Here is a 12,741-nt window from a genome sequence, read left to right as displayed (position 1 = left end):
GCATGAAGCAAACCCCGTTCATTAATACATTCGGCTACCCAATATTCCATTCCACTCTCGCGTCATCCCTTCGCTTTCTTGCGCAACTACTTAGCCGTCTCTCATTATCCTTTGATGACCTCGTCATCACCGTCAGCGCCATGAAACTCACCCTTGGCATCACGGCCATAACCTCTCTCCCCACCTTCACCACAGCAGCCAAACTCAACTGCCCCCTCTCTGGCCCTGTCTTCCCCTTCCCCACCAACCTCCTCCAATCCCCCTCCATCGCCTCCGTCGCAGCGACTCTCGACGAAGCCTTCTTCAAAAACATCGATAATGATACCTCCACGGGATCCGGGCACTTCTCTTACGCAGCACAGGTCTTCACGGCTAGCGACGGCGAGGACGAGCCGTTGTGGGCACGGTACTGGACGGCGCCGGATCTGGGCCAGTTTCAGAATGTGAGCGGCGGGGTGAGTGTGGTGGATGGGGATACGGTGTTTCGGATTGGGAGTGTGACCAAGATTTTTACGGTGTTGACGTTTTTGGCCACAGTTGGGGATGGGATTTGGAATGAGCCCGTTGGGGGGTATTTGCCGGAGGTGGAGGAGATGATCAAGGGAGGGAATGGTCGGGGGGTGATTTATACGCCGGATTGGGAGGCTATTACGGTGGGTGCGTTGGCGAGTCAGATGTCGGGGTTGATTCGGGACTGTGAGTGCACGCCATGACAAACAACAGAATCACCGCTACTTCAACGTTGCTGTTATGTACTGACTAATTAGACGCCCTGCTTGGGGAACTCAGCCAGCAGCTCAACATCACCCGCCTCGTCAGCATGGGCTTCCCACCCCTGGAGAACACCTCCTATCCTCCCTGCGGTACGTCGCCGACTTGCGACCGCGAGCAACTCTTTGCCGGTATTGCCCAGCTCCCGCCCTCGTACGCCCCGTTCACCACACCTACGTATTCCGACGTCGGCTTCGTGCTGCTGTCATTCATTGCCGAGAAAGTCACGGGCCAGTCGTTCAAGGACTTGGTGCAGGAGAACGTGTTAACGCCGCTGGGCCTGAAGCATACGTTCTATCAGAGTCCTGAGGACGACTCAGTCGGGGTGATTCCGGGGACCAAGCCGAAGACGACGTGGGGTTATGATCTTGGGGTGGAAATGGCGTGAGTATCTGAAGGTATTTCAACCATTACATGTCATAAGCACTGACGATGAATACAGCACCGGAAACATGTACACGTCCGCAACCGATCTAGCGGCTCTCGGCCGGGCTATCCTACGGTCAACCCTCGTCAAACCGGCAGTCACAAAACGTTGGCTCAAGCCAACATCGTATAGCTCTGACCCAAAAGCGACAGTAGGCATGCCATGGGGAATCCGACGCGTGGGTGTACAAAAGAGTGCGTAATTATCCCCTTGATCACCCTCCCACCCAAACCATACCCTTAATCAACCTTAACCTTCCAGACCAAACCTACTACGAAGTCCACACCTTCAACAAAATAGGCAGCATCGGCGCCTACAGCGCCGTCTTCGCCCTGATCCCCGAACTGCAACTCGGCTTCTCCATCCTGGCCGCCGGCCCCGGCGGTTCCGCCATCGCCACAGCCATCGCCGAGGCCCTCGCCGACACCTACATCCCCACCATCGACAACATCGCGCGCGCCCAAGCCAATGTGACCTTTGCGGGGCACTACCGGCACGCTAGTTTGTCGGACGACGACGGCAACACCGGACCCAAGTTGAACTCCTCCCTAACAGTCTCTGTCGATCCGTACGCGCCGGGCCTGCACGTAACCTCATGGCTGTCGAACAGCACCGACATGGGCCTGCTAGCCGTGGCGCTGGCGGCGAATGTCTCGGCCGCTGGGTTCCCGCAGTTAAAACCGTCGGTGCGGTTGTATCCGACGGGACTAGAACAACCCATAGAGGGGGATGATGGGACTAGCGGGGGAAAGAAGGTTGCGTTTAAGGCTGTGTTTGAGGATATGGGCGGGGATGGTGTGGCGGACGGTGGGGGGGCGTTTGTGAATGATTGTGGAACGTGGGTGGGTGTTACGGGAGTGGTGTATGGGAGGATGCCGTTGGATTTGTTTGTGTTTGAGGTTGGGGCTGATGGGGTTGTGCAGGCGGTGGTGAATGAGGGATTGCGGGTGAGGTTGGTGAAGGTGGATTAGCTAGGTGGTACCTACCTAGTTGTGTTCCTCGGTGCTCGGCTGTGGCTGCCAATTTTGTTTGTATGTTGACTATAGTCCTACCTAGGCACCTTAGGTAGGTACCCTATAGTCGTAACTCATGTACCTCGCTGATGTGTCCATGTTCAAACCCTCCAACCATGGAATATCAATCGGCCGTCGTGAAATGGCCACATTTTAAACATGTTGATATGCCAACTAACACTAATGTACTACAGTAGATCACATACAATAAGTACATGATGAGAGTAATCAACCATCCAAAAAAGGCAAAGTCGAGTGTTGAATATCAAAGAAAAATTCAATTTTGGAGTGTGATGATAATTCACAGAAATTCGCACCTTCCTGCTTGACAACGATTTCCGGCCTTTACAATTACCCGCAGAATATGAAGCAATAATAAGAATATGTTTGCAACATGCAATGAAATATTCAGGTAAGGACTGGCTTTTACAACGAGGCTTGGGCCTTCTGCAATTCCCACAGCAGTTTAAAGGAATGAGGCAAACTCAAGAACAAAGTAATTAACTATCAGGAAAGGCATGTAACTCGACGCATGGTGATAAAAAGCGTGCAACCGACAGCGTTTTCAAGCTGTACATCCTCCAAGCGGAACCAAAGTAAGAAAGCATTGGTTAGACCAAGACTAACTCAGACAGACTCTTAGACCTGACTCAAAACAGTGACTCAAAACAGACTCGGAAAAGGCCGGGCACTGAACGCCGGAGGCTGTCCATCCATCTCCGGGACAGCCTCAGACTTAGCACTGCTAGTCGAAGAAGCACTCCCAACCGCCTCCGACTTCCTTCCAACCCAGGCCTTCAGCCGACCCCTCCAGCCCCGCGGCTTGCTCGCCTGCTCATCCTCAAGCGCCTCGATCTCTCCCTTGAGTCTCGCAATCTCTTTGCGCAGGTGCTCATTGCAAGATCGCAGCGGATTGGCTGCCTGCTGGGCGCTTCGCAGCACACTTTGAGTCTGCTGCTCCTGTGCCACGCTGCTCTGGTACTTGGTCTGGTACCGCGCGACACACTGGCGCAGCCGCTCGATGCGGTTCTCGTCCCGTCGGTGGACCCCCTCAAGATTGGCGGCTTTCTCGGCCAGCTCGCGTTCGTGGCGCTCGCCTACAGCACGTACGGCTGCGAGGCGGTCTTGCAGCTCGGTGCGGATTTTCTGCAGGGTCTGGTTGCGTCGCTCGATGGCGTGGATGGCGCGCTCTGAGGTGGTTGTGACGTCTGCGAGTTGATGCTCCAGGCTGGGGGATTCCGATTTCTGAGAGGATTCACCGGTTTGATTCTCCTGCCCGGCCTCGGCATCGGCTTGCTCGGCTTCCAAGGCCACGATTCGTTGGCCCAAGTCGCAACGGATCTTCTCCAACTCCTTCGTACGGTCCCGCTCGGCGTCCATCAAGGCCAAGACCTCCCTGGCCCGGTCGTTTGCCTCATGCAACTGCTCCCGCGTCTTCGCGTCCTCCTTCATCAGGCGGTCGACTTCCGCCTGCGCCTTGGTCAGTCCCATGTGGGTGGCCCTCATGCTGTGCTCTGCGACCTCCACACGGCTGCGCAAAGCGGCTTGCTCCTCGTGTGCCTCGTGCAGCGACTGCTGTACTTTGGCAAAGTGGGACTGTTCTCTCGGGGTCGTCTGGGCGACCTGGAGCGCTTCCACGCGTTGGTTGGATTCCTCGAGTGAGGTCTCGAGGCTTTCGACCCTGCGCTCCGCCCGCTCGAGCTCCCTTTCGACGGTGTCTATCGTTCGTCTTAGCAGGGTCTCGTTGTCTGAAGCGGTTAAAATTAACCGAAGTATGAGCTTCGGGAGGCTGTCGTAGCAGATGTCATAGTTACAACCGTTGTTCTGGTGGCAGAAACTGTCGCTGCTGCTGTCAAGGCTGTCATCGGGGCTTCTCCTGGGGCTGTCTTCATTGACGGTCTCTTCCGGGCTTGACTCGGAGAAGCCGAGCAGCTGGTGGGCTACGGTGTATCCGTGCTCCAGCATCTCCCAGCGTCGTCGTTCAACGAAGACGTAAAAGCTGGGGTCTAGAGTCTTGGCCTCGGTTGCGCTGTCGGGTTGGCCCTGCTGACCCTCCTTCTCGTCTTCCTCCTCACTGTTGCTTTGCTTCTTGGTCTCACCGTCAATTTCACTCTTACTGTTACTTCGAGCTTCGGTCGCGGTCTCACTACTGACGATGCCGTTGCTCTCGTCCTCAATCTTATGCTCGCCTTTCTCGTCCTCGTTCTTATGCTGGATTTTCCCCTTTCTCTCATCCTGACTGCGGCTGTCACTGCGCTTCACGTCATGGCCCTCCACCTCATGCCACTCCTCCTCATGCCGCTCCTCCCGAAACTTGAGTGCCACCTCATCTACAATCCTCATCCAAGCCTTGACCGTAGCATCGACATGGCCGGCATGTCGCTCCTCACACAGGCACAGCTTCGCGAGATCGGCCAGTTGCTGCTGCCGGACCATAGTTGGCGGGGTGTCAGCGAGTTCGCAGACCAGGTCCAGGGCCTCAGCGGCCGCCGACTCGGGGATCACAGCCCAGCAGTAGGCATTCAAGTGTGGTGGCATGATGCGGGCGCACTGCAGCGTTGCCGGCGTGGGGGAGTCGGCGAGCTCCAGCTGCTCGAGGGGGTTCCAGTAGGGTCCCGGCATGGTGTATTAAGTATGTTGTTGGTGTATTTAATGAAACGAATGAATTTGCGTTGTGAAAGTGTTCCGGAATAGGCGGTTGGCCTTTCAGGGGAAAGAACACGATGAGGGGAAGGAAGAGGGGGAAGGGATGGGAAGAGGGGGGAAAGTGCAGCAGTATATGAACAATTTGTGACTCGTCTCTGCGGCTACCGTATGGCTGTCCCGCCCTGCATCACTTACGTAGTCGGCGAGATAAGGCATACGTGGACGTCTGTGTCTACACCCGCAGGCGGCCCGTCTACGGGAACGCACGACGGCGACCTCTATGCGTATGCAGCGCTCGAGATACTCGGACAGCATTTCGCCTGGGAATGAAACTCGTAACAATACGCTTTACCTCCTTCAAAACGGCCTGATTTCTACATAGTCATCGTCGCCGCCCACTATGACCAGCTAAGACCCTCCTTTACCCCTCCCACGATAACGAACTTGGAGTTGAAATGCCGTTGATATCTCACTCTATCAAACCACTCACACCCATAGGCAACTAACTCCACCACAATCGAGCATCACGCGCCGGATTTCAGACTCAAGCCACACCCACATGATGGCAGCACAGACTATCTGCGAGCGCACCAACGGCGTATGAACGTTACGATGGCCGTGTGTCAAGCGCGTTTTGTCATATCGGAGTGATAATCGAACGCAGTCTCGTCATATCTACCCCTCATATCTGGTCAGACCTGTCCTAAGGGGTCATGGCCCACGCCAAACTCAGACTCGCAAAGGCCCTCGTCACATCGAAATCTCCACGGTCCGTCATGTATGCAAGATAACGTTTAAACACAACCTGCCGCCCGGCCCGTCCGCAGCTCCTCCTTGAAGGGTTCTGCATCTTTGCGCGTCCCACGGCGCATCCCGCCCTCCCTGATTTTCCCTGAGCCACACACATCTAATCTTATTTTATTTTACTTTATCGTTTTTCTTATTCCACCCCTACGCCATGCATCCATCACACCTGCTCCTCCTTGCCGGGACAACCGTGGCCCAGTCCCTGCAAGATGTCCTCACCGCCCAGAGCGCCACACTCTCCACGCTCAACGGCTGGCTCGCCTCTGAGGCCCTCATCTTCGACATCCTCAACAGCGCCCAGGGCATTACCATACTGGCCCCGAGCAACAATGCCCTCGCTGCGCTGTACAGCACCACTCTGCCGACGCAGCTGGCCCTGGACTCGAATTTACTGACGGCCTTTCTGAGTTATCATGTTCTCGACGGGGTGTTTTTTGCGTCGGACTTTTTGAATAACCCTGTTGCGTCGGCGCCGACGTTTTTGAACATGCAGGCGTACTCGAATGTGTCTGGCGGCCAAGTGGTGCAGTCACGCTCGCAGAACGGGGGTATTACCTTTTTCAGTGGGAATAACGTTCAGTCCAACGTGCAGGCCTATGTATGTCTTATGTCCATTGCTCATACCCATAATATGATTAGGTATTCATACCAGACACTAACACGACGACCAGGACTTCAACTACGTCGGCGGGACGCTCCACATCATCGACACAGCCCTCACCATCCCCGCCCGCATCACCGACACGCTCATCACCACAGGCCTAACCGCATGCGTCGGCGCCCTCCAACGCGCCGGCATCGAAGCAGCCGTCAACAACGCCCCCGACATCACGCTGTTTGTCCCCACCAACGCGGCCTTTGACGCCATCGGTAGTATCCTCAACGGCATGACGCTGGAGCAGCTGACGACGGTGCTGAATTACCATGTGGTGCGGGGCCAGGTGCTGTATAGCCAGTTGATTAAGGGAGGCGGGACGGTGGTGACGGCGGAAGGGGCGGCGCTGAATTTTAGGGTGGTGCAGGGGGCGTTGTTTGTGAACAGTGCGAGGGTGGTGGTGACGGATGTGTTGGTGGGCAATGGGGTAGTGCATTTTATTGATGGGTGGGTTTTCTTTTCCTTTTCTCTCTCCTCCTTTCTTCAAACCCCCTTTTCTCATACATCAACCCCCTTAATATCCCTCCCTCCTCTTCCATAATTCCACCTCGAAACCCCATTCCAACCTTCCCCAGAGTGTCCTCCCACAATCCACACAATAAACATCAACTAACAAATCCCAACAGAGTCCTCAACCCAGCAAACCCAACCGCAACCCCCGACCCCTCAGCCGCAACCCAAGCCCCTGCCTTCAGCGGCGCCAACACAGCCGCCGGCGGGGTCCCCTTCACCTCGTCCATCATCCTCAGCACGACTACCACGCTGATCCCGACGGGGCCCACGCCCACGGCTAGCAGTGGGGCTACACCGCCGCCGCCGGTTGTTACTGCTGGTGCGGCGAGGAAGGAGATGATGGGGTGGGCATTTGGTGATGGTTGGGAGATGGGGGTCGGGATGGTGGCTGCTGTTGTTGGGGGGTTGGTTGGGGGGGTTGTTGTTTTGGGATGGTGAGGTGAAGATGGTAAAGTGGTGAAGTGGTGAAGATGATAGGAATAATCAGGATTTGGACTTCTATGATTAACTATAAGATGCATTGTACTTGGGTGGCAAGTTCTCTTTTGGTGATACCTGTTGAGTAAGTCGTCGTTAAATATGATGTGTGGTTTGGGTGTAAGTGACCCTAATTCTGATGTAGGTCGACCACATATGTATGGTAATTACCTTATTAGATGTTGAGAGTCAGAGGGTAATTATTGAGAGTCAACGCACGAGCAGTGTGAGCAGAATCTAGTGAGTAAGTTTCATTCGCATCCCTTGCAAGCTAGCCTCAGGCTGGTGTATTCCTCAGGCCCCCAGTCCTCCTCGTCTCATAATTACCAAGTTCACCTCACCAAGCCGTGAACTCCATGTCCTGTCTTAAGACCTAAAGATACCGCCCCGAAAAGAACGGCACCGCAAAAACCCACGAATCCTCCCCATCCCTCCGCGCGCCCTCAGTCCACCGACGCCGAATCTGCGGCGTGACCATGGCCTGATAAAAGCTCGGAAACGCGAAATCCAGCTGGTCGGCTTCTCCTTCACGGTCAACTTCAACTCCCTCAAACGCCCCATACACCCGTGCGACACCGTCCCTATCCCGACCGATCATCTCTCGATACACCTTGTCGGCATTCTGAAAGGCTAACCCCAGAAGCAAAACATGTGCGTAGTGCGAGTCCCAGGACGCCCACTGGTTCTCGTACACGCCGCCTAGGTCTTTCCAGGTTGTTAGGGTGATGATGCGGCCGAATCCCTTTTGGTTGGTAGCGATGTTTGTGGCTTTTTGTTTTCCTTTTGCTTTGTTTATATCTTTGTCTGTTTCTTTACCGGTTTCTTTCACTTCTTCCTTCCCATCGCTTTCCACTTGTCCGTTTTCTTCGTCTTCTGCTTGTTCTTCAACATCGCCCATGTCATCCTGCACGCCAACGCACACATCAGTCGTGCACAGTGCACACGAGCGGACGAGGTTAAAAATACGCCTTGGCGTTGCCATTTCCAGGCATTCCGTTCGGGCACACGGCTGCGCATGCAGCAGCGCACAGGTAATAGCCGGATCGGGAACCGTCTCCAAGATCTCGACCGGCACAGGATCCGTCGCGCTATAACACGCCGGGATATGTGCTTGATTGCTGGGCCCTGTGGCCGGGCAATGGAGGCGTGCTCGGCACCGGGGATCACCACTGCGGATGCTTTCATTATCGTAATCGAGGTGAGCTGCGGCGTAACGGTGGTCGGCGATGAAAGGGTTGATCATGTCTTTGGTCTTTGTGGAATCGTTGACCGTGCCCCGGATTAGCTCGACGCCGAGGTGGCACCACTCTAGGTGGGGACAGAGGAATGCGCCGTGGAAGGGTCGGGTGAGGTCGTTGAAGACGTAGGCGGCACGTGAGGAAAGGGTGCCGAACGGGCTTTCTATGGGGTTCTCGGCGGTGTTCTCCATGGTGTTATCGACGGTGTTCTCGGCACTGCTTTGGCCGGTAGAGCTCTTATCTGCCCGGAAAAGCGTGGCAATAAAGGTCTCCTCCTTGACAAGGAGTCGTCCGTCGACGACCTTGGGCATAGTCTTGTGAAAGATCTTTAAGTCCGGTAACGACAAACTCTTGGTGTGCGTGCCCTGGCCGAGCACGTCGGTGTACGATTCCCCGTTGAGAAAGCGGCGAGCGAGTAGCCGACAGTACGCCGGCGTGATGCCGTGCGGCACAACAAAGTCTTCTGTCGCGGTGCATTTGCCCTTCAGGGGGTAACTCCGGCGGGAGCTCGAAATGAACGGGCTGTGCAAGGTCTCGCACACCCGACAGGCCACAAAGAAGTCACAGTCCCTCTCCAGGAGCAGCAGAAACTCCCAGCGGCGGTCCTTGTCCATGTCCTTGAAGTACTGGCGGCCTAACTTCACCAACATGCTCTTGTTGGCCAAGGCTAACGCGGCTGCGGCTTCCCCCGGCAGGAATCGGGCAAGGTATTGGAGAAGCTCAACCGGTAGTTTCTCGATTGGAAATAAAGGACCCGAAGGAACCTGCGTTACTCTGCGTGCCAGACTGACGACGTCCAGCCACGGGTTGAACATATCGGTCGATTGTCTTTGTTTCCAGCTTTTCACCGACACCTGACGCTGGTCGTTCTTGTCGTCTGTATGGATGATGATCGGGGTGGCTAAATTAAAGGTCAGTAGTTAATTAATAGGTTAATTATTCCAAACGCCTGTGACGAGTACCCGGCCGGAAGACCGGGCGTGAAGGAGCGCAAAGTGAGAAAAAGAAACCAAGGAAAAACACACCATCAGAGGATGCCGACGCCGGCATCGCCCGCATGTTTGATAGCCGCACGTTCAACGTCTCCGACACCTCCCGCATATGGGCCACCGCACGTGTCCAATGGTCGTGAAACTGCTTGTCACCCGGCTTGTCTCCCCAATACTCGGCCACCACCTCTGGGCCAAGACACACTCGTATTCTACCAGAGTCTGTGAACAGCCTACTGTTCACTGGAATTGAGAGGGTAGGGTGACTAGCACTGTGGTCGGCCATTTTTGCTGTGTGCGGCTCGGTGTTGGTGTGATTTCTTTTTTTTTTGTTCGCTTGTTCTTGAAAGATGCCAATCGCCCGGTTTCTCGGAAAAGAAAAACTGTGAGAAACGGAAATGTTAACCGCCAACCTTCTTGTTAATGGAAAAACAAAAGAGCAATACCAACCGCCGAGTTTCCTTTGACGGAAAAGAATTTAAGAATGGAAATGTTGATCGCCGGATTTCCTTCTGATGGAACAACTAACAATACCAATTGCCGATTTTACTTTTAATTAAAGAATATGAGAACGGAAATGTTAATTGCCGACTTTCTCGTTTGTGTAAAAACAAAAGAGAATATCAATCGCCGAATTTCCATTGAATCAACGAGTTTGAGAATGGAAATGTCAAGTACTGACTTTCTTGTTATCGATGAAATAAAAGAATAATATCGATCGCCGCGTTTCCTTTTCATGAAAGAATCTGAGAATGGAAATGTTAATCGCCGGATTTCTTTCTGATGGACGAATGTTAGAAGTAATGTTGAGTTGGTAGCTGGCCGCCGGGGTGTGGAAGATTGTGAGGGTTCCGGAAGGAAAAGTAAAACTTGGCGGAAAACACACTGCTCGGCGTTTTGTAGATTATGAAGTGGGAGATCAGACAAGCTGGAAAGGGGTGCCTGCCCTCCTATTGCGGAGGGTAGGCATGGGCATTATTCTGCCTCCAGAACAATAGCTGCCTTAATTCATCACCTGCTCACAGAAAGCTTCGGGCTAACTGTTAGTCGGCTGGGGGGTTCACAAACCCATTTGCTCATGACAGGTGTTATCGGGTTACCGGCCTCCGATACACAACGAGTTTGGTGTTCACTGGTTAATTGTTTGAGTTATTATTTGAAGTTCCGCTATATTCAAATTGAAAGAGACTGTGATATTATTACCAGCCCGAAGTTCACGAACACTGACCCCATAAACCTGCTGATCGATAGCAACCCCTGCTAGAGTCTCAATACCGCCACGCCCATCCCAGCCGGATATCTCAAGCAGAAACCACAGCATACCTCACCAAACCCATCGCTGCGCCCAAAGCAATCGCCAAAGGCGCGTTCACCTTAAAGTACCGCCCCCCCACATAACTCGTAGCCGTAATCACCACCCACCACGGATCATCCCCCAAGCTTCGACCCGACTGAAAGCCCTCATCCACATACCCAACCACAAAAATCCGATACACTGCTGTGTACATCAGCCCAACCGCACCAGCATTCACTCCACGCAACGCACTCCTCACCGCCCTCCGCGCCCGGATCGCGCTCCAAACCCCCATCGTCCCATGCACCAACACCAACCCGGGTGCAAAAATACCCACCCACGCCGTCAACGCACCCAATAAACCCGAGTACCCGCCCCCCAACGCTGTCAAAGTCCCCAAGAACACAGCAAAGTTGAAGTTCGGCCCGGGAAACGCCTGAATGACGGCCAACCCGATGATGAAATCACGTGGCGATACCCAGCCTTCGGCTACAACGTATTCGCGGAGCAGAGGGATAACAACGGGACCGCCGCCGAAGAGGATGGTGCCGGCGAGGTACATGTTGGCGAAGAGATGGAAGAGTAAGGGGAGGGGGTCGGGGAGGACGCCGCGGAGGGTGATGCAGACTATGAAGGTCACGAAGAAGAGAGTGATTATTAGGGCACCTGTTTTCCAGGTGAGGGAGGCGGGTACAGGGAGGTGGTGCGATGGTGGGATGATACGGGGGGAGGGTTCTTCTTCGCGGGTGTCGTCGAGGTTGGTTGTGGATTCGGCTCGTGGGGTTTCGGATGCGGGTTGGGACTGTTCGGGTTGTTCAGGTTGTTGTCGTCGGGAGCGTAGGGATTTAGCGGCGCAGGCTATACTGTGGGCGAGGATATGGAACCAGCGAAAGTCGTAGAGTAACGTGGCGATTCCCGAACCGACCATTAAGACAGGGAAATACCACAGAGCGTTGTACAACATGCCCGCTGAACCGGTGAAGAAGACGATGAACCGCGTCAACTTGTCCGTGACGGCCCGCTGGGAGAGCTCCACGGCTGCGAGGGCAATCACCCCCACGGTCGCGGCGTTGAGTCCGGAGAGTAGTGCGTACACAGGTCCCGGGAGCTTGTCACCGATGTTCGCCACCCCGAGGGCGAGGCCAAACATGCCAAAGGCCCCGGGGAGACTCCATATTAGAAAGCTGAGCAGCGCGGTGGTGAAGCCGCCGTAGATCAGGTTGATGCAATACAGCATCTTGGTGCTTGCCGGTCCGGAGAGGAGCTGCGAGAGGCTGAAAAGCTCTTGGAAGATCTGCTCATCGACCCATTCTCGTTTCTGGACAAACCGTTCGTGAAACTGGGCAGGTCACTCGTTAGGGTTATGAACCATTTGATGTTGTAAATTTGTGACTTACAATCCGGAAATGGACAGGCGGACCCCCAAAGGCTGTGACCCCGAGATGCCAATTCCCTCGGAGGACCTTCCATGCTCGCCGGCCCACGGTTTGGATGCTCGGAGGTAGCATACCTAATTTAGCACTGAGTTGACTCGGGTACTTGAAAGCTGGATCTGAGCGGGGAGGCTGAGTTGAAAGTGGGAGAAAGCAGATCTCACGGATACAAAACTTTAATTTAATTCACCGCCAGCCTCCATGATGCCATCCCACTTAGCCCGTTTCAGCGATGCCAGGACGCCGAGACCGAAAGCCGTTTTGGAAAGGCAATTAATTGCACGCAGCAGTACGCCCAGCTGGCTCTCGGTTCGCCAAGCTGTTGTGGAAATCTCTCTTTCTCCGCTTTGTCCGTCAGTAACAGCCTCCTGATTGGCTAGGGCCTTTGTTGCTCCACACCTGGGATTCCACCACAGGGATTTTTTGGTATCAGAACCCTGACTGGCTCGCAATCAGCCGCTGACTGACTGTAACCCTA

At 54.5% G+C, this 12,741-nt stretch overlaps 5 protein-coding genes across 5 annotated transcripts; 2 read left to right on the top strand and 3 right to left on the bottom strand.

Annotated features, from left to right (window-relative positions):
* Positions 1-140: 140 nt before the first annotated feature.
* C8A04DRAFT_40425 (beta-lactamase/transpeptidase-like protein) lies at positions 141-2,169 on the top strand (the record flags this gene model as incomplete). The annotated part of the gene is made up of 4 exons (XM_062784940.1): positions 141-657; positions 768-1,155; positions 1,214-1,392; positions 1,460-2,169. The coding sequence occupies 4 exons, from the start codon at positions 141-143 to the stop codon at positions 2,167-2,169; spliced, it is 1,794 nt and encodes a 597-aa protein (XP_062633159.1).
* A 705-nt stretch (positions 2,170-2,874) lies between these two features.
* C8A04DRAFT_32682 (uncharacterized protein) lies at positions 2,875-4,833 on the bottom strand (the record flags this gene model as incomplete). Its single annotated transcript, XM_062782179.1, has 1 exon — positions 2,875-4,833. One exon carries the CDS (start codon positions 4,831-4,833, stop codon positions 2,875-2,877), a length of 1,959 nt encoding a protein of 652 aa, XP_062633158.1.
* A 982-nt stretch (positions 4,834-5,815) lies between these two features.
* C8A04DRAFT_40424 (FAS1 domain-containing protein) lies at positions 5,816-7,495 on the top strand (the record flags this gene model as incomplete). The annotated part of the gene is made up of 4 exons (XM_062784939.1): positions 5,816-6,262; positions 6,336-6,766; positions 6,946-7,151; positions 7,455-7,495. 4 exons carry the CDS (start codon positions 5,816-5,818, stop codon positions 7,493-7,495), a joined length of 1,125 nt encoding a protein of 374 aa, XP_062633157.1.
* A 187-nt stretch (positions 7,496-7,682) lies between these two features.
* Positions 7,683-9,822, bottom strand: C8A04DRAFT_32680 (uncharacterized protein; the record flags this gene model as incomplete). Its single annotated transcript, XM_062782178.1, has 2 exons — positions 7,683-9,448; positions 9,573-9,822. 2 exons carry the CDS (start codon positions 9,820-9,822, stop codon positions 7,683-7,685), a joined length of 2,016 nt encoding a protein of 671 aa, XP_062633156.1.
* Positions 9,823-10,837: 1,015 nt separating this feature from the next.
* C8A04DRAFT_32679 (chromate transporter-domain-containing protein) lies at positions 10,838-12,338 on the bottom strand (the record flags this gene model as incomplete). Its single annotated transcript, XM_062782177.1, has 2 exons — positions 10,838-12,169; positions 12,228-12,338. The coding sequence occupies 2 exons, from the start codon at positions 12,336-12,338 to the stop codon at positions 10,838-10,840; spliced, it is 1,443 nt and encodes a 480-aa protein (XP_062633155.1).
* Between the last annotated feature and the right edge of the window lie 403 nt (positions 12,339-12,741).

This window comes from Dichotomopilus funicola (assembly GCF_033296635.1).
Source record: "Dichotomopilus funicola strain CBS 141.50 unplaced genomic scaffold C8A04scaffold_96, whole genome shotgun sequence".
Taxonomy (NCBI): domain Eukaryota; kingdom Fungi; phylum Ascomycota; class Sordariomycetes; order Sordariales; family Chaetomiaceae; genus Dichotomopilus; species Dichotomopilus funicola.
The sequence above is the reverse complement of the archived record's forward strand: the minus strand, read 5'-3'. Positions and strand labels throughout refer to the sequence as shown.